A 26,412-nucleotide genomic window follows, 5' to 3' on the forward strand; every position below is an offset into this window, starting at 1 on the left:
ACTGAAATCATTTGCATATGGCTGGGAAAAAAGTGGGGTGAGGGAGGAAACAGTGCCAGCTACCCAACAGGCGTCAATCACAGTGACAGATCAGATGGTCTCTGACTGGAGGCAGGGGGGCTGTCTGAGATGCCGGCATGCATCCTCTCAGCCCATATCACAAAAAATCAGGTGGTTCCTGCTGGGAGCTAAGGCCCTGAGGCCGAGCCTGGCCACAGCTCCAGTATCTGCTGATGAATCCTCATGTGTGGTCTGAGCAGCCTCTAGAGGTACCCCTTTTACAGATATTGAAACTGAGGCTCAGTAACTGCGTTGTTGAACAAATGTACCTGCGGAACCAAAGTTGGACCACCATGTGCCATGATCTACTCTCTTCCCTGCCTGTACTCAGCCCAGTACACTCTCTACACAAGGCCCTTCTTCAGCCTGAATACAGCATTTTCAGCTATAGCCATCACCTATGAATGACCCTGACTGGAGGAAGTTAGGACAGGGACCTGAAGTTTGACAGGAAAAGATTGAGGAGAAGTCACTCAGAGATGGTGACTGCTGGAGTACACAGTTTGGTAAGACTAGTCAGGGCCTGCGTCCAATGCTGCATGTCATGTCCACGGTAAGGAGGAGGAAGATGGGAGATGACTGGCAGGCCAGTGAGTGAAGTGTCCTTGTGGATCTGTTTCCTAACCTTTCCCTCTCCAGCTGCTGAAGCTAGGAGCCCTGTGACCCTGTGCTCTGCCTCAGAGGTTTAAAACCCCTCTTATGCCTCTTCCCTGGCCCGGGGTTCACATAGCAATGGCTGAAGTGATGGGACACTGAGGCCACCACCTGGCAAGGCTCTAATCCATCTGCTCCCCCCATCCTTCACCCAGACTTCAAGCACCTGCCTAGAGCACAGGTGCAACCTTGCTCCTCCCATCTGGAACACACAGTGGCTCCTCAATGAGAGCCAGCCAGCCCACAAGGCCCTGGGGCTACCTGTCTGAGGTCTGCAGGTCCTCCCCTGGCCACTTAATGCTCCTGTGAAACTTACATTTATTTCCATAGATTCTTCCTGAAAGGCTGCTGAGGCCTGAGCCCTCAAGCTCTGCCTCAGAGTTAGTGTTCCTCAGCTATGCCTCTTTGCTAGCTCCGCTTCCACATTGAAGGCAAGGCTGAGCAGGGCAGGTGCAGCTAGGAGCTAACTGCTGCTTCTCTCTAGTTCATTTGTCTGCTGCCCTGAGACGCCATAGCACTTAAAATAATAAGAGTATGTATAGCAAGCATTAGGCCTGTAAGGAAGGAAAGGAGTGGCGTCCCTTGACATCCTCAGCAAGGCTATGGTGACACAACCAAGAGGACTAAGCCACAGGTGAGGAGAAAAGGAGGAGTCTGCTGACCCAGCAGCACTTTTTCCATCTGAGGCTTAAGAGCTATTAGTGTAGGTGACTTAAGTCCCTAATCCTCCGTTCAATGCCCTGTGACTGCCCCTGCTTCTGAAGGGCCAACATGGCTGCAGCTAGCCTCAGATACAGCTTCTCAGGGCCCCAGCATCCAAGCACCTCATAGTTCTTCACTGACAACACTCCTGTGTAGCACTGCTCTTTTCAATACCCCTGACTCGAAGAGAACTCAAACTGCAGGTCATCTAGACTGTGCAAACTTCACCTCTGCTGAGGGTCCCTAGCCTGCAGGGACAGTGTGTCTTGGATACCCACCACTACGGACCAAGAGCTGAAGACAGAGAAAGATGCTCAGCTGACCAGCATTCTGGATACACTAATGAGTGTGGATCAGAAGGGCAACAAAATGGTCTAGGTAGTGTCAACATAGTAAACAATGTGCACAGTGGGGCTGGTTCTTGGAGACCCAAAGGGGGAGCAGAGGGACTGAGGTTATGAGTTTTCCCAGCAGGCAAAGACAGTGTTCAGGAAGGGGTGCCATCGCTTCTCAGCCTTTTGGTTAAGATCCAGTGTAGGAAGGGGTGCCACTGCACTGGTCCAGGGCCTGAGTGGGACATCAAGTCTTACAAGGGAGCCATGGCGCCTTAATTGCATTGGCAGGGACAGGTTATGATGCCTCAGACTCCCCAGACCCAGCAAGAGAGACCCAGAGTGGGGAGTGCAGGGTATTGGAGTGACTCAAAGACACAGGCTAGAATCTGCCTTGGGTGCTCACTGGCAGTCCAAGTGACTCAGTCCAGGCCCTGTCCTCTGGTGACTCTTGCTTTGATGAGGCAGACAGTCAGCCCTCTCCTAAGAACTGTTTTGATGAGGGATGTGGGGGATGGCAACAGAATTCTGTAGACTAAGTGGTTATAACCCCAGCTGTTACTGGCTAATTATATGACCTTGGTAACCACTGCAGCCTCTAGGCCTCAGTCTCTACAAGTGCAGATACACGGCACCAATCAGCTGATGGCTTCTAACAACTCTTAACTCACTGAGAACGTGTCTCACTGAACCAACACCCTGTACAGACGTCTTCCAGTGTCCCCTCAGCTCAGTGACAGCTTTCAACCTGTGGTGCTGCCTCTGTTACCCAAGTTAGGGGCAGTGCTCTGAGAGGTGACCTTGCTTGCCCACTCTCTCACTGGGTCAGCAGGTGTCCACCGTGCAGGCTCGAGTTAGAGCCTAGGAGATGGGCAAAGTCCCCGAGGAGACCATAATGATGTTTCTCAAGCACAAGCTGACTGCAGAGGCACTGCTGAGCTGGGGAGGGGGCAGGGTAGATCTGGGGGTGACCACCAGGGTCATGTCAGAATCAGAACCTCCACCTTGACCTCATTAACGCTGGTCTTAATCACCAAGCCAAGCTCCTTTAAACTGCTGGAGGCCAACTTCCAGCCCCTGACACACACACCTGACCTGTGTTCCTTTTCTCAAGCAGGACACCTGCATGGAATGGGGTTGCCTTTCTAAACATCTAGGAATCCCAGGCACAGTGTGGAGAGACTTAAGCAAGGGAGTGCTGAAGAGCCTCAAGGCTCAGAGAGGAATACTTCCCTGGTCAGCCTGGGCCCAGGCTCCCAGGTCTTTGTACTGCCTGAATGCCCATGTGGCAAGGGGCAAGGCATTTTCTCCCACTATCAGTTCTTAGCTCAACCTTACCTTCTTAGAAAGGCTGTGCAGTGTAACTACACAGTGGGAACTTTTCTTTTGTTCCCTGTCTATCCTGATAACTACTACTCAGAACATCTTTCTCATAGGTGCTGGCTTCTTGCATCCAGTGCTTTCTTGTCTCTCTCGGGCCCCCAGAATCAAATCCTTCCTCTGGGACTCAGTGGATGCTCCACTCGTGTATCGGCCTGACAGTCATCCTGGAGCATCCTTCACAGGGGTCCTCTGGGCTTCACAGCTACATGGCAGAGACATCCCCAGACACCAGGCCTAGTCCAGGACCTCCTCCCCAGGTTGGCATCCCCAGCAGGCCAGTAGGACCATCTCTCAGCCTACATAGAGTTCTGAAGCCTCAGAGCCCCAGGTCTCTGATCCTCTCTGCCCCTGAGATTCACTGGGCTGTAAACCCACTGCCTTCTAGGCAAGGCAGAACTGATGCCCCTCACCATGGCCTCCAGGCTCCACATGCTCGCCTGAATAACCTGGCAGCCTGCTCCCTCGTGCAGGGATGGTACCTAGCTGGCCACTCCCATCTCCATAGCCCTTGGTCATCCCTCCCTGGACTGGAATGTGCTTCCTCCCCTGGCTGAGTCTTGCTCAAGCTAGAAGCACTCTGAGCAGGGCCAGGGGCGCCTCCTTGGTCTCCCAAGTGGCTGGCTCATGAATGTTTAATGAACAAGTGAGTGAGCAAATTCCAATTGAATGTAACAAATAGTTATCGAGCCGCTGGGCTGGGGTAGGGTGAGACTGGAGGTGATGGAGCGGAGCTGACAGTACACAAGGCTCAGATCCGTCAAGTGAGCTGGTGTCAGGGCCAGGGGACTGGTTAAGTCCGGGGTATCCTGGGAAGAGATGGCATAGGTGAGTTCAGGAGGAGACATTGTCAACTGGAGCAATGTGGAGAAATGAACTTAGGGCCCAAAGACTCCAGTCACAGCCTGAGGCCACCAGAGTGACATGGGGAGAAATTCCTGGGGGACTCCAGGGCAAACAAGATGAGACACCCTTTCTTTACCTAAGGGCTTCCACCTGATGTCACCTTGGCCCCTCTGCAAGCTAATTAGGCCCCAGTGGCAGCAGTGGGATTAGTATTAGTGTGATATCTCCCGGATGCTGAATCAGCCTCTGGCTTAGAGAGAGAAGGTCACTTTATAAGGGTCTGGGGGGGGTCAGTGCCTGGAGTTGTGCTGTGGGAGCCGTAGGTAGCTGAGCTCGCCAGGCAGCCTTGGTCTCTGTCTACGAACAGCCCGTGGGGCAGCCTCAAGGGCCGCAGCCATGAACGGCACAGAGGGCCCCAATTTTTATGTGCCCTTCTCCAACATCACGGGCGTGGTGCGCAGCCCCTTTGAGCAGCCGCAGTACTACCTGGCGGAGCCATGGCAGTTCTCCATGCTGGCAGCCTACATGTTCCTGCTCATCGTGCTGGGCTTCCCCATCAACTTCCTCACGCTCTACGTCACCGTACAGCACAAGAAGCTGCGCACACCACTCAACTACATCCTGCTCAACTTGGCTGTGGCTGACCTCTTCATGGTCTTCGGAGGATTCACCACCACCCTCTACACCTCACTGCATGGCTACTTTGTCTTTGGGCCCACAGGCTGCAACCTTGAGGGCTTCTTTGCCACCCTTGGAGGTATGAGCAGAGGGACTGGGGTATAGCATAGGAGCCAAGGGGGTGTGAAAGGACCTGGGGAGGTTCTGCAGCTTGGAAGCAGCAGCTTAATGGGTCCCTGTAATCGGTATCATCTAAAGGCTTAGCTTGTTCATTGACAAACACTGTGACCCCAAGCTCGGCTGTTGTTGAAAGCAGGCACTGAACGTTCGTTCATCTATCTTGTTCTTGAGTAATACAAGAAACGTGGGTTCAGATAGGCCAAGGTCTCACTGAGGAGTCCTGTGTGGGGGTGTCCTCTGAGGCAGCTGAGCTGGAGCAGACACAGACTGAGCACCAGAAGTGAGCTAGAGAAGACACATAGGTCTAGATCCTTCAGGACTGTCCCTGGTCTGGGAAAGAATCACACATCTAACTGCCTGGCCAGCCCTGTCAGCTTCTGCCAGAGTGCATGCTCCATACACCCGGAACCTCAAGTGATTCATCTGTTTCTTTCCTTTTTCTATCTTGGAGTGGGGCACAGTCTCACGCAGTCCAGTCCAGACTGGCCTTAAATTATGCAGCTGAGGATGTACTTGAACTTGTGATCCTCCTGCCTCAGCTTCTCAAGTGTTGTGATCCTAGTCTCGGACCACTATGTTACGCCAGGTGTTTCTAAACATTTCCTCTCACTCAACTGGAGAATCATGAGGCTATCTCGGGGAGCTCTGGGGCCTGTTTAGCTGAGGGACCTGAGGTAGGGAGCAGGCAAAAGTCATGGTTAGAGATACTGAAGGGCCAGGACCAGAGCCAGGGTCTCCTGGCTAGGACTTAGAGATGTTTCCAGAGGATGTAGGAGGAAACAGGAGAAGTGGGTGTAACAAAGCCCAAAGCCAGAGTGACCAGTGGGTCTAGCTTGCATGAGTCCCAGGTGCCCAGGGTACTGCCTTGGTAACACTGTTGGACATCTCTGTTACCTTCTGTGATCACAGTCCCCCAGCCTCTGGACAGAAGCTGGGGTGCTGTGCTGGTGAGCTTGTCTCTGTGGGGTCAGGCCCAGGCCGAATCTGCCATCCGGATTCTTGTCGGTAGCATTCCCATTATTCAGAAGTTTGTTATGTGGTCCTTCCTCACACTGGGCTTCTGAGGGTGACATGTGGACTAGTATCTGGAGCTCCCTCTTCACCCTCTTCTTCCTCTGCCAAAACGCTAGCCAGGGTGTGGCCCTAAGCCACAGCTCCAGTCACTCTACGGTGGTCTCTCTCATGAGCCTAAAATTCTAACAAACAGAAGAGCTTCTGGTTCTGTTCCTTTGCTCACTTCCTCTGGCACACAGGTTCTTCACTCCCTCCCTCCCTCTTGGCCAGCCCAAACTCATTGCAATCCCTAAGGCCTGGTACAAGTCTCAAACCAGAAGCACCCATGCCCCCCTGTCCTCTCTGTGGTGTTTGTTCTCTGGCTTGAGGTCAGAGCTGGAGGACTAATAGCTTCTAACTGCCTTACAGGTGAAATCGGCCTGTGGTCCCTGGTAGTCCTGGCCATTGAGCGCTACGTGGTGGTCTGCAAGCCCATGAGCAACTTCCGCTTTGGGGAGAATCATGCCATTATGGGTGTGGCCTTCACCTGGGTCATGGCGTTGGCCTGTGCTGCTCCCCCACTGGTTGGCTGGTCCAGGTAATAGCACTGAGTATTGGGTCTAGCAAGGTCTTTGTGGGGTTTCCATTTAGAACACAGAGCCCTCGAATTGGTTCCAGGCAAAATGTAACATGGTCTTGCCCCCTAAAATCACTCTGGTCACTCTCCCAGGCTATGATCTAAGGCAGGGAGAAGAGAGGGACTGTAGTAGGCCAATGAGTTTGATTCTATTTCTGAGCCCCATAGCAGGGAGAACGCTGAACATCCCAACCCTTCACCTTGGCCAAGTCCCTAATCCTCAGCTAAGCCAAGGCCGAAGTACAATCCTCTTTGGTTGAGTTTGGGTATGGGCAGCTCTCTCTCTCTCTGACCTTGGACCTTGGCCCCTGGAGAAGCTGAACCTTTCCAATATGCCTGGTGACATTGTAGCCCCAGAAACTGGTTCTCATCTAGCTTCCAGGCCACCATATCTAAATGAGACAAGAGAGGGTGGGGTCCGTGGTTTGGGCACTTGGACAGGCTATGTGATGCACAAAGCCTCAGAGAATCTCCATTCTCTGCTCACATCTCCTCCCCATCCCAGGAGCTCACCCAGTGGCCCTGATTGAGTCAGAGCCCCTCACCGTTCACCTCTCACTGGCCTCTTCCCCTACCTTCACTCACTTGGCTTGGCAGGCCTCTACAGACACACTCAATGGACACTCAGGTTTCTGAGTGCAGCCCAGTGTCTCTGTCCTCAGATATCATCACGACATCCTCGTTTCTAGACGCTGCACAAGGTTCTGATAATCGCAGCAGGCCTACCCTTACTGTAGAAATTATTGCTGTTACTAGGAGACCCGCACGTCACACTGCCCCATTCACAGGGAAGGCCTCAGCTCCCCTCCCCAGCATCCTCTGCCTACTCATGTAACCACCAAAGGGCAGCAGGCTGGAGAGGAGAGCTGTGTGACTAAGTGACAGGGAGCTTGAGAGTTGTCTGAGGGCAGAGAAGCTAAGTCTCACCTGGCGATGGGGCCAGCAGGTAATAACCATGCTTCCCTAGGCCCACAGAAACTGTAGCCTCCAGGAACCCCACACTTATGTCCGGCTGGGCATGTGTTTTCTCCCTGCTTTATCACCCTTAGGTACATCCCCGAGGGCATGCAGTGTTCATGTGGGATTGACTACTATACACTCAAGCCTGAGGTCAACAATGAGTCCTTCGTCATCTACATGTTCGTGGTCCACTTCACCATCCCCATGATCGTCATCTTCTTCTGCTACGGGCAGCTGGTCTTCACCGTCAAGGAGGCATGAGTGGGGCCACCCTGGGGCTGGGTGGCCAGAGCCGGGTGGGTGCCAGGGTTTGCATGGACCCCTCGGGCTAGACACAGGTCTGTCCCCCTGCAGGCCGCCGCCCAGCAACAGGAGTCGGCTACCACTCAGAAGGCAGAGAAGGAAGTCACGCGCATGGTCATCATCATGGTCATCTTCTTCCTGATCTGCTGGCTTCCCTATGCCAGTGTGGCCATGTACATCTTTACCCACCAGGGCTCCAACTTCGGCCCCATCTTCATGACCCTTCCCGCTTTCTTTGCTAAGACCGCCTCCATCTACAACCCAATCATCTACATCATGATGAACAAGCAGGTGCTGCCTGGGTCGAGGCAGGGCTTGTGGAGAGGGAGGGAGAGAATGGAAGGGGAGGGGAGGGCAGGGAAGGCGGTCCACTCAGACTGCTGTCAGGCCATGATCTCTCAGGCTGGTGATCCCCCCGTCTCATGGAGTAAGTCCTCTGGGTGACCTGCCATCCTGTCCTGTGAGATACACCTGACCAGATGGTTCTGGAAGTCAGCTTTAGAAGTCAGCTAGAAGCCAGGTGCAATCGCCCATGTTTGTAATCTTAATCCTGAGGCAGTAGGATCTTGAGCTCCAGGTCAGCCTGGGCTAGATAGTGGATGTGTGTCCCCCTCGCCCAAAGCAGGCTGTGAGCATACTGCTGTATCTCCGTGCTCAGGATGCTGAAGTGGGCAGATTAGAAATTCAAAGCTATCTTTGGCAATACAGTGATTTGGGGGCCAACCTGGGCTACATGACAGTCTGTCTTAAGAAGTAACCAGGAAATGTCAGGTAGTTCCAAGGCTGGGAATAGAATGGTCTCACTGTAAAGCTGTAGAAATTGCTAGTTCTGGGAAGAACGGGATTAAGCCGCTGTTAAAAGTCACAGTTTCCCTGCAGAAAAGGATGTGGTCTCTAGACCTAGACTCTGGGTTCCAGTTCTAGTTTTGCCACATGCAGGCTGTGTGACCTTGGGTAAGTCAGATCTGGGCTTCAGTTTCCCTGTTTATTTATAGGAAATAAATCACAAATCACAAATTCTCAAATTAGATAAGATCACAAGGTCCTACTCATCCACAGGACACATGGGATGTCATTTGACAACCCCCTCGTGCTGTGTTCCTGGCATCTCTGGTTGAAGGGCAACATACATTTAGCACGCTCCCCCAGGGAGCCAGGCTTAGGGAGGGGACTTGCTGGAGGTGGGGTTGAGGGAGTGGAGTGGTAGGGCCCTGTCCTGACTGGTGCCTCTTGTCTTCCAGTTCCGGAACTGCATGCTCACCACGCTCTGCTGCGGCAAGAATCCACTGGGAGATGATGAGGCCTCTGCCACTGCCTCCAAGACGGAGACCAGCCAGGTGGCTCCAGCCTAAGCCTGGCCAGAGACTGTGGCTGACTGTAGGAGTCTCCTGTCCCCACTCACCCCAGCCACAGCCCCCACCAGGAGCAGCACCCGTTGGAATGAGGTCATGCAGGCTCCCTCAGTGTTCTTTTCTTTGTTTTTAATGAATTCATGAAAGCAAAATGAGGCTCCCCACTCAACAGGGACAGCCTGACAAAGGACATCCATCCACCAAGACCCCCAGCCTGGAGTCCCCAATTCCCGGGGGCCAGCGGGATCTGTACCCCTCCCCTCAGCTTGTGTCTCAGGAACATGACAAGTGTCCCGGCTTACGGCTAAGTGTCTAGGACAGAATGGAACACATAGTAGCTGATTAATAAATGCTACCTGGATGAAGGGAGGAATGAGTGACTGAATGAGTGGATATATGAGTGAAGGGATTAACAGACGGGAACATGGATGTCCTCAGGTGCCCAACCTGGCAGACCTAGTCATGTTTGACTGGAATCTGTACACTGTTTTACATACCTGCCCTGGTTTTCTCTGCACCCCACCCCCACCCCAGATGGGATCTCCCAAATCCGGGGCCCTGACAGAATGTGGCTGCTTCAAAGACAGATGAAGGGAAGGAGAAAGAAGGAGGAAGGAAGGGAGACACACAGAGAAAATTGTGTGAGTGTGTGAGTGTGTGTGTATGTGTGTGTGCAAACACTTTGTATATAAAGAGCAAAACTGGTAGTTGTGTTACAGGTAACACCAACTAATATAATTAATTAGCCATCTTAATGGTCTCTGCTTATTAGTGACTGCTTGGGAGTTGGGCAGGGCCTAAGCACTCAGATAAGGTATTTCCCCCAGCCTCAGTAGGCTTTTACAAATGAACCAGACCTTCAGGCCTGTGTAGAAATGGAGCTGGATCACAGAGATGAATGACAGTGACAGCAGTGTGGGCTGCAGTCATTAGGACTAAGAAAGCATTGAGACCAGGAGTCTCAGGCAAGGCCTAGGTCCTCCCTTCAGTATGAAAACCTTGGCTCTTGTCTCTCAACCTACTTGTCCTGTGGAGACCCAGCCCTTCCTCTTGGCTTTCAGATACATTTGCTCATCTACATCAGCAACCAAGTGGCAACAGTTCCAGGCCAGTATGGAGTTTTGGAAGCCATGCCAAATATGTCCACCTTCAGGGAGAAGCTGAGTCCTTGATGCCACCCTTTTCTGAAGAGCTCAGAAACACAATGCAAGACCTGACCAGGCCTCATTCTTAGGATGCTCATGGATCTAGTTCCCAGCTACCTTGCTGGATGTGCTGTATTCCTTGGCCTTTGATCTTTTCTTTATCCCACAGAGTTTTGGTTTGAGGCCAACAGGAGCTCTGGGGTGCCAGAATTGAGCAGCCTCAGTCTGCATCCCTCCTCTATAGAACCACAGCCGGGTCCTCAGCAGGCCCAGCTCTGCATGGGGACAAAGACAAACAGAGGCATTAAAAGCTCAGCTCCTACATTTGGTGGCAGTGGTAGTCTGTTGCTCTCAAGCCCTTTCAAAATGGATGGAAACTGGGAAGCTTCCCTGGTCCCTGGCTAGGGAGGACTAGACTGTGTGGGGATAAGCAGTCCAGAGTCTCTGGGGAATGTTATAGAGCAGCTCCATCAATTTTAGAAACCCAGCTTGAGCAGTATAGAGACATGGTGACCTCTCTAAGCCTCTGTATCTGTAAAGAGGAGCTTAGACCTGCCCTTGAGGGGATTGTATGAGATTTAAGAGCTTACGTGGCCAGCCTACTTCCTGGCATGCTGAAGACATTGGCATACTCTGTATTCTAGACCTTGGCTCAGAGCTGTCCTTACCAGTACACCTCCACTTATCAAAGGAATGGGTTGGAGCCTCAGATGTGGAATAATACCATCTTCCAAGGAGGAAAGGGTGCCAGGACCTGGAATGAAAGTCTCTTCATGCCATGTTGGACAAGGGCAGGTGACAGCAAGGGGTTATTTGCTTGCTTGCTTCATAAGTGATAAGGTTTCATTTGGTCACAAGTGACAAGAAATTCACCCCAATTGCTGAAACAGAGACTGTCTATTGGCTTATAGACATGAAACCCCGCTTCCCTCCACTTCAGGCCGGCTAGATGTAGAAGCTCAGACCTGTGACCCTTTGTGTCTCTCTTCTGTGTTGACTTTACTCAAAGGCCTATCCTCAGAGGTGGCAGAAATCCCTCCAGAAAGGGGCTTTCCTTCCCTTTATAATTGTGGTAACAGGTTAGGTTCTTATTGGGCAGATCTAGGTCACCTGATTATCCTTAAGTCAATCATGTCTAAGATAGAGATTCATTTGATTGGCCAGAGCTGAGTCACTTGATTACCTCTAAGACAATCACCATGCCTGAGATGGAGATTCTTTTTCTGATTAGCTAGACCTGGGTCACCTGATCACCTCTAAGCCAACAACTATGTCTGATTGTCTGATATAGGGCTCCCTCATTTGTCATGTGTTCTGATACTACAAGATAAAGTTGACTCCACATAGTTAAGGAGTCTGTAGGATATATTCCCCAAAAGAAACCAGGGGAACAGGATCAGGACAAGCCCAGAGGGGTGGGGACTAAGATGTGCTAGTCAAGGCTCCTGGGTGTCATAGATGAAGGGGACTCCATGGCTACCACACCTCTGGTTGTTTCTCATGCTTTATGGGCCAGGAGTGGCTGTTGGTAGGCTACTTTAGCTGCCTGGCCTTGTCCTACCTCACTCCTCCATGCCCAGTTCACTTGTTCTGAGGAGTGTCCCCTTTACTCCTGCCTTCTCCTATTCGGAAAAAATACCCCTTTAGAACCAGAATGTTCTGGTCAGCCTCCCCTTGGCAGTCACTATGAGAGTAGATGGAGCTCTGGAGTCCCCACAGGGCCATCTGCTAGGCTCCAAGCAAGCATCATTTGTGGAGCATACAATACACTCATCCAATCACAGGTCAGACAGGGCTGTCACCCCAATAAAGAGACACCTGGGGTACCAAGTAGCCTGAGATGCTCCAGAGAAATGCAGTGCCAGTCCCAGGGTAAGTCCCTAAACTACACAGGCCATGGCTCTTAGCTGAAAGTGAGAGACATCTTAGCTGGTGGAGGGCTTATTTCTGAAATTGTTTCCACCCATGGTCGCTTTACCTTTGAGAACATTGAGTGTGACCCCAGATATATAGGGAATTAAATAGGAGCACAAGTCAAACACCTACTGATAATCATAAAGAAACCTAATGTAAAATAAATCTTTGATATATATGCAATTTTACGATTGATTAAAGATTAAAATAAATTTGCATACTAATGAGATGGATCTGCTTGCTTTTTCACAAGGAATAGATCTCAGCTGAATACTTAATGATGTAGGACACGGCATATACAACGTTTTTTAGAGTTGATTGATATTTTGGTTTTATAATCCTCGATGCCAAGAATGCCTCTTCGCATAAATACATAGTACAACATGAAGAAGTGTGTCTAGGCCATTTCAGAAATTGTTAGAAATTGTTTCATTATCGTAATCTAAAATTCACTGAGCAGTGTGTGTGGTATGTGTGTATGCATGCATATGCCCATATGTCTGTGTGTCCATGTGGAGGTGCTATCATCTGTGTATATGAAAGTGGAGAAACTGAGGTTACAGTTGGGGTCACACCCAGCTTTTCCACAGGTGCTGGGGTTCCAGACTTAGGCCCCATCCTTGCACAGCAAGTGTTTCTAATTAAGATGTCACCCTAGCTCCCAAGCCAGTGATTTACATATGAAACTCAAGTCAGCCATTCAAACAGCAATTTTGTTAAAGATCAAACATTCTAACACAATGCAACCCCAAAATATACTAATTTAATTCTTACATGCTAAGGAGTGATGGTAAGAAAATATTGTAAGTCTTTGTTTTCCACAATTCAACTCTTATTGTTCCAATAACACAGAAAACTTTGTATTGGTACAACAAAACCAACCAAACCAAACACTACAGTTCACAACATCCAATAGTCTGGAATCTGAGCTGCCATTCAGGCAGTTTGTTGGCACTGTGTGGTACAAAAGCATGTGCAGTCCAAAGTGTCCAAGTCCATACAGAACCAAGGCTTTGTGAAGTCACATGATCCAACACCATGCGCACTGCCCAAAAACACCTCAGGTTCATTGTTTGACTTTGAATTAATGTAAAAAAAATGTATTACATTTTGTTTATTGTACCTATCAGAGGAGCGGGAACACATACATGACACATTGTGAGTGTGGACATCAGAAGACAGCTTTTGGAAGTCAGCTCCCTTCTGCCACATAGATCCCAGGGATGGAACTTGGGTCATCCAGTTTGCCAGCAAATGTCTTTCCAGATCAGCCATCTTGCCTCCTCTTGGATTACTTCTTGATCTTTGTATGGGCTTTGTAGAGGGCTTCCACGATGCAGCCTAGGGTCTGAGTGTGCAGTGAGCCACACTTCTGGACTTCAGCCTCTTCATGTGTAAGATGATGAAGATGCCAATTTATACAACTGTATAATATCAATTATATAGTTTGTGCAGGCACTGCCAGTGGCTGCAATTTCACTCCACCCTGATGCACTGATTAAGAAATTAATGTCTCAGTGTCCTGGTGGCACAGGAGCTGGCATGGTACAAAGCAGAGGCCCTCTCATCATCTCAGAGTTTAGGACATGTGTCTCTGAAAATGGAGCATGTCCTAAGGCGGGAGGAGAAGGTTCCAGAAGGAAGTCAGCACACACACACACACACACACACACACACACACACACACACACACACACACACCCAGCCTGGCCCCGCAGAGAAGTCAGGAGGCTGGCAGAGGGCACACTTCTGCCAGCAGTCTCCCTAACTTGCTGTTATCTCCCTGTCAAGTGGCAAACCCCTCTGAGAATTTTTAGATCTCTGAGTTTTTCCCAAACTCCCTTCCCAACACAAAACTCGATCCTGGCACAGCCTGGGAGCAGGGTTTCAGCAAAGCTCGTGGGAATGTTTACACTACAGAGTCTCTGCATTTCTCAGTTCTTGGAAACGCCCCACAAATGGATCAAAATTGCAGCCCCCATGCGTGCCAGCTCCCGTTTGCCTCTTTGCCTCTCATTGCTCCTTCCCCGTCTAGCACTGGGCATTTGCAGGTCTCTGTTCACTCCTTGGAGCCATAGCGCCACAACAAGTCTGGAGGGCCTACTGTGTGCTAGTGTTGGGCTGGGTGCCAGAGACAACCCTGATCCACCACAGAACTCAAGAGTCAGGGACCTGTGAGACAGTGCCGTGGCATTCCTGAGCAAACCTAACCTACATGAGAAAGGAAGACATATTCCAGAGAAAGTAGGTGGGAATAGAAGGCTTTCTAGGCCTGGTATAGTAGCAACCTTGTGCTATGTGACAAATAGTCCCAGAATTTACGGTTTAAAACAACAAACCACATGTTATTTCTTCCAGCTCCAGGGACTAGCTAGGTGCTGCTGCTGACTGGGATTCAGCTTGGACCATCTCTGCTGGGCTGCTTCAAGCATCCATGGTCAAGTAAAGGACTAGCTGATGACCAGTAGATTGCCTGGATGTTGGCTGGGTAACAAGTGACTGGACCATGGGTTTCAGCATCCAACAGACTAGCAGGGCTTGCTCCCATGGCAATGGGATCACGAAAGCACCATACCCTCGGTAGCTCACAGCCCAAGGCTACCACAGATCTAAGACTGAGATCAACAAAGCCTCACTGATATCTGCACATAGCTATGGGCAGAGATGGGAACTCTGGACCGTCTGCACTAATTTGACATAGAAGCACAAAATGTGACATCCTAGTATTAGCTAGAGTTCATTCGAAGGCCACACGGTGTGACTTTGTAAAATTCTAGTATTGAATGTTGAGCCCAGAATCTCAGAGATGCTAAGCTCTCATTGGACCACTGAACCACAACCTGAGTCCTACCTGCGGTGTGATTGAACTGTGGGATTTAAGAGTCAGGAAAGCACTGTGAACCCGATGGAAGATCTCAAACTTTTCCCCAAAGGAAGTAGGGAGCCATGGAAGATTCTAGAAATGGAGTGAGATTGTTTCACTGCAAAGAACTTTGAAGGCCACAGCCTTTCTCAAACCAGACCTATGATGGAGGGTGAGTTCTCTGGAAAAATTCCAGAAAATAAAGGGATGATACACAGAGAGGAGAAGCTTATAAGTCTAGCCAGGTATCCCCAACCTCCACCTTTCTCAAAGCAATGGCTGCTCCCACACTGGTGTGAGTCCTGGTAGACCAGCTTCAGTGCTGGCCTCCTCAGCCTCACAGCTGTGTTCTATCCCACAATTGGCTTAGTCTGTTTCTACCTGACAAGTTTTTAGTTTGCCTTAAATTTCTGCTGATACTGGGGCAAAGTTCCTGTTTACTTGTTCCCCTGTTTCTCCCCAGGGAGGGATGGCTACGCCATGGAGCAAGTTCATCTTTGCTCCATAAAATGTTGAGTTGCGAGCTGGAGAGATGGCTCAGTGTGCTGGCTGCTCTTTCAGAGGACCTGAGTTCAATTCCCAGCAACCACATGGTGGCTCACAACCATCTGTAATGGGATCTGATGCCCTCTTCTGGTGTGTCTGAAGAGATCAACAGTGTACTCATATAAATGAAATAAATAAATCTTAAAATGTTGAGTTGCCTCTAAGGTGGCTGACCTGTCAGCTCTCTCAGCCTTTGTGTGATTTTCATACATCCTTGACAGTCAACTATGAGAAATGTTTGTCTCATATTTCATGAGAAATATTGACATTCAGCCAGGAGAGAGATTCCTCTTGTTTTAATCCACCCTGTTTTGTTTCTGTTTGGTTTGATTCTTTTTGAGTCAGGGGTTTGCAGTCTAGGCTAGCCTCAAACACCCTAGCCTCCTGCCTCAGTTTCCCCAGTGCTGGAACAAGCACAAGCCTTTATCAGATCTTGTCGTATATACTACAGCGTGTTTTACAGCAATGGAGTAATTGACTCAGGCCCATGTGGTTTCACTGAGAAGTCACTTCTGTCTTTCATCTCGATGACTCAGCCCTTCCTAGGAAAGAGATGGAATGGCCAGGCTCGGGGGTGGGGGGATGGGGTGGGGGGGATCCCTTCCCAAGTCATAGCCCTGTCGGGGCAGCTGGCTGGTTCTCTCACCCAGGCCAGGGTTCCAGTGTTGAGTAGTGTGATGGGAAACGGTAACTGACACCTGTCCCAGTGTGTGTTTGAACACCAAGGACACTAAAGACAGTGGCCATCAGCCAAGGCCATATAAAAACCCAGGCACACCTCCCCCTGCATCTCAAACTGTATTATCTAAAACATCAAAATGACACAGAAGGAAGAGATCGGAGAGCCATCTTACCTCAGGAGGAGAGCCATCTTACCTCACGAGAGGCCACTGCCTCCAAACACCCCCTTCTTTGGGCACAATTGCTGCTTTGTGGAAAACTGAGGCTAGTAGTCGTCTGGAACAGGGTAGACAGACCCCTGCCCACTTGGTGGGATTAGGGGACCCTTGTTGAGCACCCCCACAACTCAGGTGTCTCCCATTCCATGCCAACTCCATTAGCTAGGTAGGACACAGTGACTCTGCCTCTCTACTTTCCCATGGCTTCAGGTCTCCAGGGTTGAGGCAGGAGCTGTGTTTAGAGTGAGTCTTCCCTCCCAGGCCTGATTGCCAGCTTCCAGCTGCTCAGGTGGTAGACCCGTTTGGCCATTGGTCGAGTACCATTGGGAGGTATTTAAGGCGGGAGTTTTGGAGGCTGCCACCTGACAGAGCTCTGGCCTGGCCTGCCGCTGCCTGTGCCATGGCTCCAGGGAGTGTCTCCAGTGTTTCTTCCTCCTCCTCTGTTCCCTCCAGCGACACATCACCTCCTGGATCATGTGGGCTCCCTGGGGCTGTCAGTCCAGGTAAGCAAGGGAGTGGAATTCTGAGTTTAGGCCAAGGTCCCAGAAACCCCATGACAACAGCTGAGAAAGTGCATGCAGCTGTAAAGGGTGGTCCTCACCACTCATTTGGAGGAGGAGACCCAGTCCTGGAGAGGGATGAAACTGAATGACCCCGTTGCCTGGCTTGGGACTCAATGAAAACTTCAGGTCCAGGATGCTATGGTTCTGCTGTAGGACTCCCTCAGGCTCCTGGCTTGTAGTTTCATGTGGCTTTTTCTTTTTTCTTTTACATACATTGGTGTTTTGCCTGCATGTAGGTCTGTGTGGGGGTGCTGGACCCAGTGGAACTGGAATTACAAAGAACTGGAGTTCAGACAGTTGTGAACTGCTATGTGGGTGATGGGAACTGAACCTGAGTCCTCTGGAAGAGCACCCAGTGCTCCTAACCACTGAGCCATCTCTCCAGCCTATGGCCGTTTCTTTCTACTTAACAATTTCTCTTACTTTTGAGCCTGAATTTTGCAAATAATTCTGATAGCATCACTCGGAGTTTAAATCACTCACCTGCGGCTGACAGGTTCTCCCATTCCTCTCCCCCAAATTCTCCTTTTCTTGCTGCTTTTCAGCCCATTCCCGTACGGCACCACTCCCCCAAGTTCAGCGTGCAGTGAACTTTAAGTATGTCATCATGCGTGGCCAGTGCCACAGTCTGTTTCAGAATTGAGTCATTTCCTGAGAAGAAAAGCTGACTTGTGCCATTAGCAATCACTCCCCAGCCTCACACCGCCTGTGAGCTCCCATCATTTTACACACGGCTTTGTGACTGGCTTTTTGCTCGCTTACATTTAGAAGCATTCCATGTAGTAGCCACTTACATTTCAGTCCTTTATGGCCAAGTAGTATTCCATTGTGTGAGCGTATCATGGGTGGAAGAATGCTCATGCACGTGGCAGGCCGGGGGTGGGGGTGGGGGAGGGGGAGGGCCTCACGAACGCTCAGCACATCAGGCTCCTGCACCCTCATATATGCCTCTGCTTGCATTTTCACTTCTGGGTCGGGGGAGGGGCGTGTTGCTAGCACTGTGACTGTTTTTTACTTTCCCTCTTCCCAAAATAAGTTTTCTTTTAAACATTTTCAAAATGTTACTTGTGTGGGCTGGGCATGATGTGTCACACTTGAGAGGCACCACAGTTCACACAGATGGATCTCTGAGTTCAAGGCCAACCTGGTCTACAGAGCGAACTCCAGGCCAGTGAGAGCTATGTAGCAAGGCTCCCTTTATTTTTACTTTTATTACTCTGCACCCGAGGCCTTTCCCAAGAAAGTATATAACGTGCTTTGAGTGTGAACATATCCCTCCAAATCCTCCTCCCCTCCCCCTTCTCACCTCTTTGCTCCCTAGAGAGTTTCACTTCTACCTTCTTTCCAGCTGTGGACACAGACTTTCCCTCTACAAAGTCTAGGAGCCACAGACGATGCTGATATCTTGTTAGGAAAACTTCCGACACTGTGCCCATCAACCTCAGCCGTCCTCAGCTGTGTCTGTTTTGCTTACCCACCGGCTTATCCCAGACACATGCCAGGCCCAGTACTTCGGCTAGAAATAATCCAGGGTTGATTTCCCAAGATCTGAACCTTGGAGAAAGTGCTGTCAGGGCTGGGGTGCAGCTCAGGACGACACCAATTACCTGGCATGGGTGCACAAAACCTTGGCTTGTGTCATGAGCGGCACGGAAACAAAACCTTCAGTGCTGCCTTTTCCTCCCGCATCTACCAATATTTGGTTGCTTTATTTCTTTGTCCAGTTGGATTTTGAGTGAGTTTGTCCTCTTTTTGAGGTACCACCTCATTCTGTAGCCCCAGGCTGGTCTGGTAATAACAGTCTTCCCACCTCAGTGTCTGGAGTGACAGGGTAAACAGGTTTGTCCCACCATGCCTGGATTTCCAGGGTGATTGTTTTGAGTCCTTCTGAGTCTGAACAGGGCCCCGTGGCCTTTGACAGATGTTGCTTTCTCAGTGTTTTTGTCCCCAGGGTCTTTGGTGCCTTCCTCGAGGTGACCTGTGTGTAAGAGAAGCCAACATGGGCCTCGCTGAGCTTCCTGATTTACTTCTGCGAGTACAGTAGAGCTACAGTTCTAGATACCCCTGGGCAGCTCACCTACGCAGGATTGCCTCTACAAGAGGTCTTCTTCCAAAGGAGGGGACTTGATGAGCATAGGGACAGTGGTCTGTGCAAGGCTCGCAGACTGACAGCCAGTGATGCTCACAGGGAGTTGGTTCTCAGTGTGTGCTCTGCCCCACCAAAGCAGGCCTTGCCTGGGGCAGAGGGTGGTCTGGGTGATGCCCTTCTGTTTATCCCACAGATCCAAGTTGCAGCAGGATCCAAGTAGGCCAGCGGAACCCGACAATGCTGCGTATGGTACTAGAGGCTCTGAAGGCCAGGGAGAAGCGCCAGGGCACCTCAGTTGTAGCCATCAAGGTCTATATCCAGCATAAGTACCCCACAGTGGGCACCACCCGCTTCAAGTACCTGCTGAAGCAGGCCCTGGAAACTGGCATGCGGCGAGGCCTCCTCACCAGGCCTGCCAACTCCAAGGCCAAGGGTGCCACTGGCAGCTTCAAGGTGAGTTACAGAAAAGGAGAGAGGGAGGCCTTGGGGCAGGGTTTAGACATCACACCTTTACCTAGCACGTGCTGCTCCTCACCTCAGCCCACATCTCCACAGCCCTCTGCTGACCCATATTGTGCGGTGTGGGGAGCCCGCACAGTATCATGGTCTGTGTGTGGCTCCTACCACATAGCCACTGACCCCCACCTTCTGGGGGGGCACTATGGGGCAGCCTCTACTAACCTCACGTGGTGCCTGTGGTTACTGAAGTGTCCATTTCAGGAAGTCCCAATACTGGGGAGCTCTGCTGGGACCTAGAGGGCTCTACTGGGGCCTAGTTGGAGTCTGGGGGGGCAGGTGGCTCGATCGTACAGACCTGTAGCAAGCTGGGAAGTTGGTCATCTCTCAGCCTGCATTCCTAGAGACATTAAGAGGTGGGACTTCAGGGAGCAGGGCAGAGTGAGGCTTGAGGCTAAATGGGTGATAGGCAGAAGGCAGGCACAGATCTTAGAAGTGAGCAGTGGTGCACTGCAGAGAGGCACAGACTAACACCAGGTGAAATGCAGCGAGAGCCACAGAGCTGGGTGTGTTTCCGCGCTCCTCTTAACCCCGTTGTTGGGAGCATGGCCCCTTGGATGTCTTACACGGGGTATAGGGCTCTCCAGAGCGTCTGTTCCCATCCCAACCCCAGAATCTGTCTTTAGCTAGTTCCCAAGCCCAAGAAAAAGAGAACCTGTGCCCCGAAAGCCCGTGGGGGAGCTACAGGTACCAAGGAGACAGGCTCCAAGGAATCCGGATTGCGGAAGAAAGACCAAGTTGGCAAGGCCAAGACGGAGAAAGCGGCTCCAAACCCAGGGCGGAAGCGGAAGGCTTATCCCTGTTCAGCAGCCACGTTGGAGAAGGCGCCTAAGAATGCCAAGGCGGTGCCAAGAGAGGTCCGAGAGGCCCCCCTAAAACGAGACAAAGCTGCAGGGGCCCCTCTCACTGCCAACATAGGCCAGAAGGTCAAACACAGTGGGACCGGGCAAGGTAGGTGTGTGAATGAGTGGCAGGGATAGGGGGTCCCCAGCAGCCCCCGCAGTGGGGTGGGAGGGGCTTCCCTCCCTAGGAAGTGGGCGGTGAGTATTAGACCTGGGTAAAGGAGTGGAGAGCCTGTAGCAGCCTTGAGTCGGGGTCAGGGAAGGCCTCTTGGAGGAGGCATCTCAGATACTTCTGTGCAAAGAGGTTGAACAGCTGCCAGTGGGTGTGTCTGTCTGCACTGGAAGGGGGGGTGCATCAGAAGAAATCCAAGGGGGTTTTGCAGAGTCTAGGTTCACCCTAGGGCAGTGAGCAGCCATGACAGCGTTCTGGCAGGGAGTTGTAAGTGACAGTTTTAAGACCGTCAAGGAAGCTGGTGCACACCCATCATCTTAAGCATTTGGGCATGAGAGGCTGCAACTTCACCTTTGTATGGAGCTTAAAGTCAGCCTGGGTCACATGGGACTGTCTCAAACAACCGTACCCTCCTGAAACAAAACAAAACAAAACAAATATATATATATATATATATATATATATATACACACACACATGCATGCATATATATACATATATATATGTACATATATACATACAGATACATACATACATACATACATATAAAATAGACATCGAAGTACCACCATTGGTAGGTAGGCAACAAAGCTGATGTTCCCATGTTGTTGTAAGGAAAGCAATTTGCAAATTGGGGCCTGAGACTCGGGGACAGCTGGCCCAGGTCACATGACCTTCGCTCCTCACTATTCCTCCCCGCACCCCGGTCTTCCAGAAGCAGATGCCCATGGGAAGACCAAAGATGTGTGTGAGAAATCAAAGGCCTCGGCTAGCAAGGTAGGTAGGTTCCTGTTGGCCTGGTGCGTCTCAAGTCCTTCCAGGCGTATGTGTGGGCTCTGGGAAGTAAGCTTGGGCCTCTGTGCTTGTGAGCTGGGTTCCCTGCTGGCTGAGCCATCTCCCCACCACTGGGCTTGCTTTCTTACAGGTCCAGAATAGTGTTGCTTCCCTCATCAAAAAGGAGATGGCAGCCATAGCCCACACGGAGACAGTTGTTCAGGGGGCTAAGACGGTGCAGAAGACCAAAGCGCCCACTCCTTCCCAGGACGTCAGACACAAGGCACAGCCCACAACTAGGGTCAGGAAGACAAAGACCCCCGAGGACACCAAAAGGCCTCAGTTATCCCCCAAGACCTCATCCAAGGCTCCCAGCAAGAAGGCTGAGGCTAGTAGCTAGGGCCAGGGTTGGGGAGATGGCACTCCGAAGCTTTTATTCTCTAACAAACTGTCATAATGTCTAATCATAATTTATTTATCAATAAAGACTTCTCTTTGTATTCACACGCTGGGACACTGGACACTGGACTGTGGGGCAGGAAGGCAGAGGTGGGTTTTGAGCACTTGGGAGCCAGGGGACAGTTCAGGCTGTGGTGTGGCTGATGTCTTGACAAAGAGTCTCCTGTCTCAGGAGGGATGGAGGATTTGAAGGACCAAAGACCATCGTAAGCTTCCTGAGCCTGACTGTCAAGCCTCAGCCCAGAGAGGCAGCAGACTACGGCTTGGGGGTCCACCATGTTGTCTGCTGAGGAGCACAGTGCTGGCTGCAACTGTAGTTTATTTAGTATGTACACATGTACATATGTCATGGTGTACATGTGGAGGTCAGACAACAATTTGAAGACGTCCTCTTCTTCCACTTTGTGGGTCCTGATGGAATTTGGGTTATCGAGTTTGGTAGCAAGTGCCTCTGTCCAGTAAGACGTCTTGCTTGCCCTTGGTGCAGTTTTAGATGGGAGGAGGGCAGTTGAGCAGGACCCTAAGTCTGGATTTAGTAAGAGAAGGGGAGGGCACAAAGGCCCTGTCCTGGTTACTGTCCGTGTTGCTATAATTCACCAGACAGAAGAGAGGTAAGCATAGTAGGGTTTATTTTAGCTCATGGCTTCAAGGGACATAGTCCACCATGGCAGAAAAGGCCCAGCAGCAGAAGTGAGGTGCTGGCTTTAGTCAGGGAACAGAGATGAATGGGTGGTGGTGCTTGGCTCAACTTTTCCTCCTCCTTTCTGTGTGGGACTCCAGCCCACAAGGTGGAGTGGGTCTTCCCACTTAAACATCTCTGGGTGTCCCTAGGTGACTCTGAATCTAGTCAAGTTGGCAATCCACCAATGACCCTAGGGCAGGGATATGTGTGCACACCTTACGTGGTCAAAGGGTGAGATGAGTGGAGGGGATAAAGTCTGCAATGCTTTAAAACATCTGAAACGTTTCCCATGGATAGTCAGTTCCCTCACCCTGAGTCTCTGCTCTGCATTGCTTGATCAGAGGGCAGTGTCAGGACAAATCTGAGACTTCAGCTTCAGAGGAGGCAGGATGGCTCAGTGGGTAAAGTGTTGGCTACATAAGCATGAAGACTAGAATTCAAATCCCAACCACTCACATAAAAAGCTGGTACAGTGGTGCATGTGCATTACCCCAGTGTCCCAGTGTCATGGTAGAGACAGGAGGATCCCCAGGACTCACTACCCAAATAGCCTAAGCTAAAACAGCAGGCTACATACATGTGAAAGACTCAAAGGTCTCAAAAAGGTGGAGGGCTGAAGAGGTGGCTCAGTGGTTACAGCAAAGCACTTGCTGTGTATGAGACCAGAGTTTGTTCCCCAGAACCACATAAGTGCCAAGTGGTTATTGTGTATGCCATTAATTTCAGCTTCAGCGGGTGGAGACCGTGTCCTAGCTTGTAGGACTATGTTTCTAGTTTTGGTCACATTGACATAAGCTCAAGCTAGAGTCATCTGGGAAGAACTCCACTGAGAGAACATCCCTACCAGATTAGCCTGTGGGGAATTTTCTTGATTAATGATTGCTATAGGAGGGTGGGCCCCGATCTTTGTGGACAGTCCTCGTGGGCTGGTGTCCTTGGTTGTATAAGAAAATGACTGAGCAAGGCAATAAGCAGCATTCCGCCGCAGCTTCTGCTTCAGTGCCTGCCTTCAGCGATAGGCTGTAACCTGTGAGCTGTGTAAAGGGTGACGCACACCCATTTCCCCCAAGTTGCTTTAGTCACGGTGTTTCATCACAGTAATAGAAACCTTAACTTAGATGGGACCCTCAGAGCAGGCTGGTTAAAAAGACTACGCTTATCAGGAAGCTCTGCATTTGACTAAGACTGCCTTGGGGAATAAGGGGGAAGTTATTGATGATTCCTACCAACCCTGGGCCTGCACATGTATGTTCCACATGACTGCCACTGGGATGCAAACAAGGTGAAGTGATTGAGGAAGCCACCTGTGTCAACCTCTGAACTCCACACATGGACAAACAGGTTGTGTACCTACAGACACATGCACGTGCACACACACGCACACACACGCACACACACGCACACACACGCACACACACACACACACACACACACACACAACGTTTAACTTTTGGAGGTTCCTGTACTTTCATAGACACCCCTCATGCTGTAGGGAAGCTCACACCACCTGTGGAGAGCCAAGGCACCCAGTTCAGTCCTGCTGAGCTTCTGGTCATGGCTGCCATAGGCACGCATGGCCTTCCAACTCGCCCTACTGACACCTGGTAGAAAAGGACAATGTCCCCATGACAAATGCCTAAGCAAATGGCTGGTGCTGCTCTTGGCATCTGAACGTTGGAATGACGTGACAGGACTCGCAGGATGGGCTGCTGGCAGGCACTGCACCATGAAGGATGGGCTCTGTGGGTTTACTGTCATGGTTGTAAGGAAAGAAAGAACAGGAGGAGGGAGGGGCCCTAGGAGCATGGCAGAAGCATGTAGCCCACCACAGCACCCCTGTTATAGCACAGATGAGGGAAGAGGTGGCCTTCAATATGGTAGGTGAGGCTTGGTGGTAGCCAGAAGGGGTCAAAGATATGTCCATAGTTCTGGGTCTGCTTGGTGAGGTGGGGACTCTGCCAAAGCCAAGAGGGTGGGTTCAAAGGAATGGGTACATCTGGGGGGCATCTTCAATAAGGGGGGATGCTTGGGAAAGGACCAGGCAGCACCAGGGAAACCAAGTGCCCAGCATGGGGCTCAGGCTTCTATGCTGTCCACGGCTTCTCTCTGGAGTCCCGTAGAAAGCTCTGTCTAGTTCTGCTGGTTCCCTGGGGTGTCTATAATGTGCCTGTCAGCAGGCCCCGAGGGGCACCCGGCAGATGGCAGGCTGGTATTTCTCAAGCAGAGGCTGGGCTTTTGCCTCTGCTCCTGCATGGTGAGGTCTGAGGCTGGGGAAGACAGTCTGCAGCCTCTTGCCTCCAGGAGCAAGGGAGCCATCAGCCCTGCCCCGTGACAGGGAGGGGATAGACCTTGCACTGTCTTAGAGACTTGGGACGTCAGCCCTCAGCTGTGTTGTTTCCTCCACTTTGCACTTAGGCTTGAGGATGCTCCATCCGGGTCCTTGCCTGGGTCCCCATGGCTGCCAGGCACGTCTTTGGGGTCCCAGGCAAGGACTGCAGTTCATGGAGGTTGCCCATTTGGCAATGCCAGTGGCCCTGGAAACTAGATCTATGCATAGAGCCCTTTTGAATGTCAGCGAGGAGCTGTATGTTAATGAGATGTGTAGCCAGACTGGGGAATATTTAATGGCTTAGAAAGATGTTCCTGACATATTGTTGTGCAAGGGAAAAGTCGGGTTTTAGAATGGAGAGTGGACTGATTCATCCTGGCTCCCCTAAGGCAAAGGTGCCCTGGCCTTGTGTGTGGCCGGTGCCTGTGCCAATGTCCCCATAAGCACTCGAGACTTTTATTCTCTCGGGCTTTTTTTTTTTTTTTTTTTTTTTTTTTTTTTTTTTGCAGTTGTATTTTCCAGGGTTTTATGAATTCATTCTGGAGTCACACCTCATCAGGGAAAAAAATCCAAACCATCAAATCTGCCAATAATTGAAATTAGCAAATCTGCTCCTTAATAAGAATCCTCGGCAGCAGAAATCTGAGAGATAAAGAGGCTTCTCCGCCCGCAGCCCGCACAGGAGGAAGCTATTTTTGGAGCGAGAGGTTGTTCACTTTTTTTGAGCTGGTGAATTCTAGGTTGGGTCTTGGACTTTGTTGTTGGGAATTTTAGAACCGGCTCACTTTTGGAGAGCAAGATGGGGACTTTCCTTCTTGAGGGGACATATGCAAGTGGCCATCACTCCGGCTGTCTCCGCCACATCCTGCTTCTGGGGAGAACCTCACTGACTCAGCCTTGAGAAACTGGGGCCCCAGGCGGGACAGTGGTATCAACCCAGGTCAGATGAGCTGAGGGTGACTGCTGTGAGAAGTGTGCCGGCCATGGCTGACCCTGGAGAGACTGAGTTTCTTTGTCTGAAATACGGGGTGTATTTCCCAAGATTAGATGAAAGATTTGGGGGTGTGAGTATGGTCAGTTTGGAACCCCTTCCAATTTGGAGGTGGAAACTTGCCTGGAGGAACTTGGGTTGAGAGAAGGGGACCCAGTTTGCCCTTCTTGGCTGTGTGACCTCTTGAACCCCTTCAGTCCCCTTGACACTGTTTTTACATCTGCAAAATGAGGACAAAATAACCTGCTTCTCTTAGGTTTGAATAAAGACAAGGATGTGAGGGCTGGGTACAGCTCAGGGAAGAGTGTGTGCTTAAGACAGCACAGGGCTCTCAGTCCCATGCCCTGCATAGCACAAATGTGAGGGGCACTGACTTGGAAGAACTCGAGGTGCTGACATCCTCCCAGGTGTCAGGGCTGTCCCTGAGGATGTGTGTCCACAGGGTGCAGCCGCAAACTCCTGGCAGGCATAAGGGAGAGGTCTTCCCTTAGGCTGTGTCCAAGGCAGAGTGTGAGGTCAGGCTCTGCACTTCCTCTGTGCCACAAACGGGCTGAAGAGACCGCCCTATCTTCCCTCGCCCGCCATCTCAGGACAAAGGCTGAAGCCCATGG

At 50.9% G+C, this 26,412-nt stretch overlaps 2 protein-coding genes across 2 annotated transcripts; both read left to right on the plus strand.

Annotated features, from left to right (window-relative positions):
• The first annotated feature begins 4,287 nt into the window (after positions 1 to 4,287).
• Positions 4,288 to 9,380, plus strand: Rho (rhodopsin). Its single transcript, NM_033441.1, has 5 exons — positions 4,288 to 4,731; positions 6,195 to 6,363; positions 7,452 to 7,617; positions 7,717 to 7,956; positions 8,907 to 9,380. The coding sequence occupies exons 1-5, from the start codon at positions 4,371 to 4,373 to the stop codon at positions 9,015 to 9,017; spliced, it is 1,047 nt and encodes a 348-aa protein (NP_254276.1). The 5' UTR covers positions 4,288 to 4,370; the 3' UTR covers positions 9,018 to 9,380.
• A 7,366-nt stretch (positions 9,381 to 16,746) lies between these two features.
• Positions 16,747 to 21,852, plus strand: H1f8 (H1.8 linker histone). The gene is given in 5 exon segments (NM_001109351.1): positions 16,747 to 16,887; positions 19,230 to 19,489; positions 20,179 to 20,503; positions 21,282 to 21,343; positions 21,492 to 21,852. Coding segments are annotated over 5 exon segments (999 nt in total). The 5' UTR covers positions 16,747 to 16,784; the 3' UTR covers positions 21,741 to 21,852.
• Positions 21,853 to 26,412: the final 4,560 nt, after the last annotated feature.

This window comes from Rattus norvegicus, chromosome 4 (assembly GCF_021556685.1).
Source record: "Rattus norvegicus strain SHRSP/BbbUtx chromosome 4, alternate assembly SHRSP_T2T, whole genome shotgun sequence".
Classification (NCBI taxonomy): Eukaryota; Metazoa; Chordata; class Mammalia; order Rodentia; family Muridae; genus Rattus; species Rattus norvegicus.

Bases quoted from the DNA above. Each gene is read 5' to 3' on its own strand.
- Rho (NM_033441.1), top strand. From the start codon at position 4,371: ATGAACGGCACAGAGGGCCCCAATTTTTATGTGCCCTTCTCCAACATC. The intron at 4,732-6,194 runs GTATGAGCAGAG...ACTGCCTTACAG, and splicing joins CTTCTTTGCCACCCTTGGAG to GTGAAATCGGCCTGTGGTCC. The intron at 7,957-8,906 runs GTGCTGCCTGGG...CTTGTCTTCCAG, and splicing joins ACATCATGATGAACAAGCAG to TTCCGGAACTGCATGCTCAC.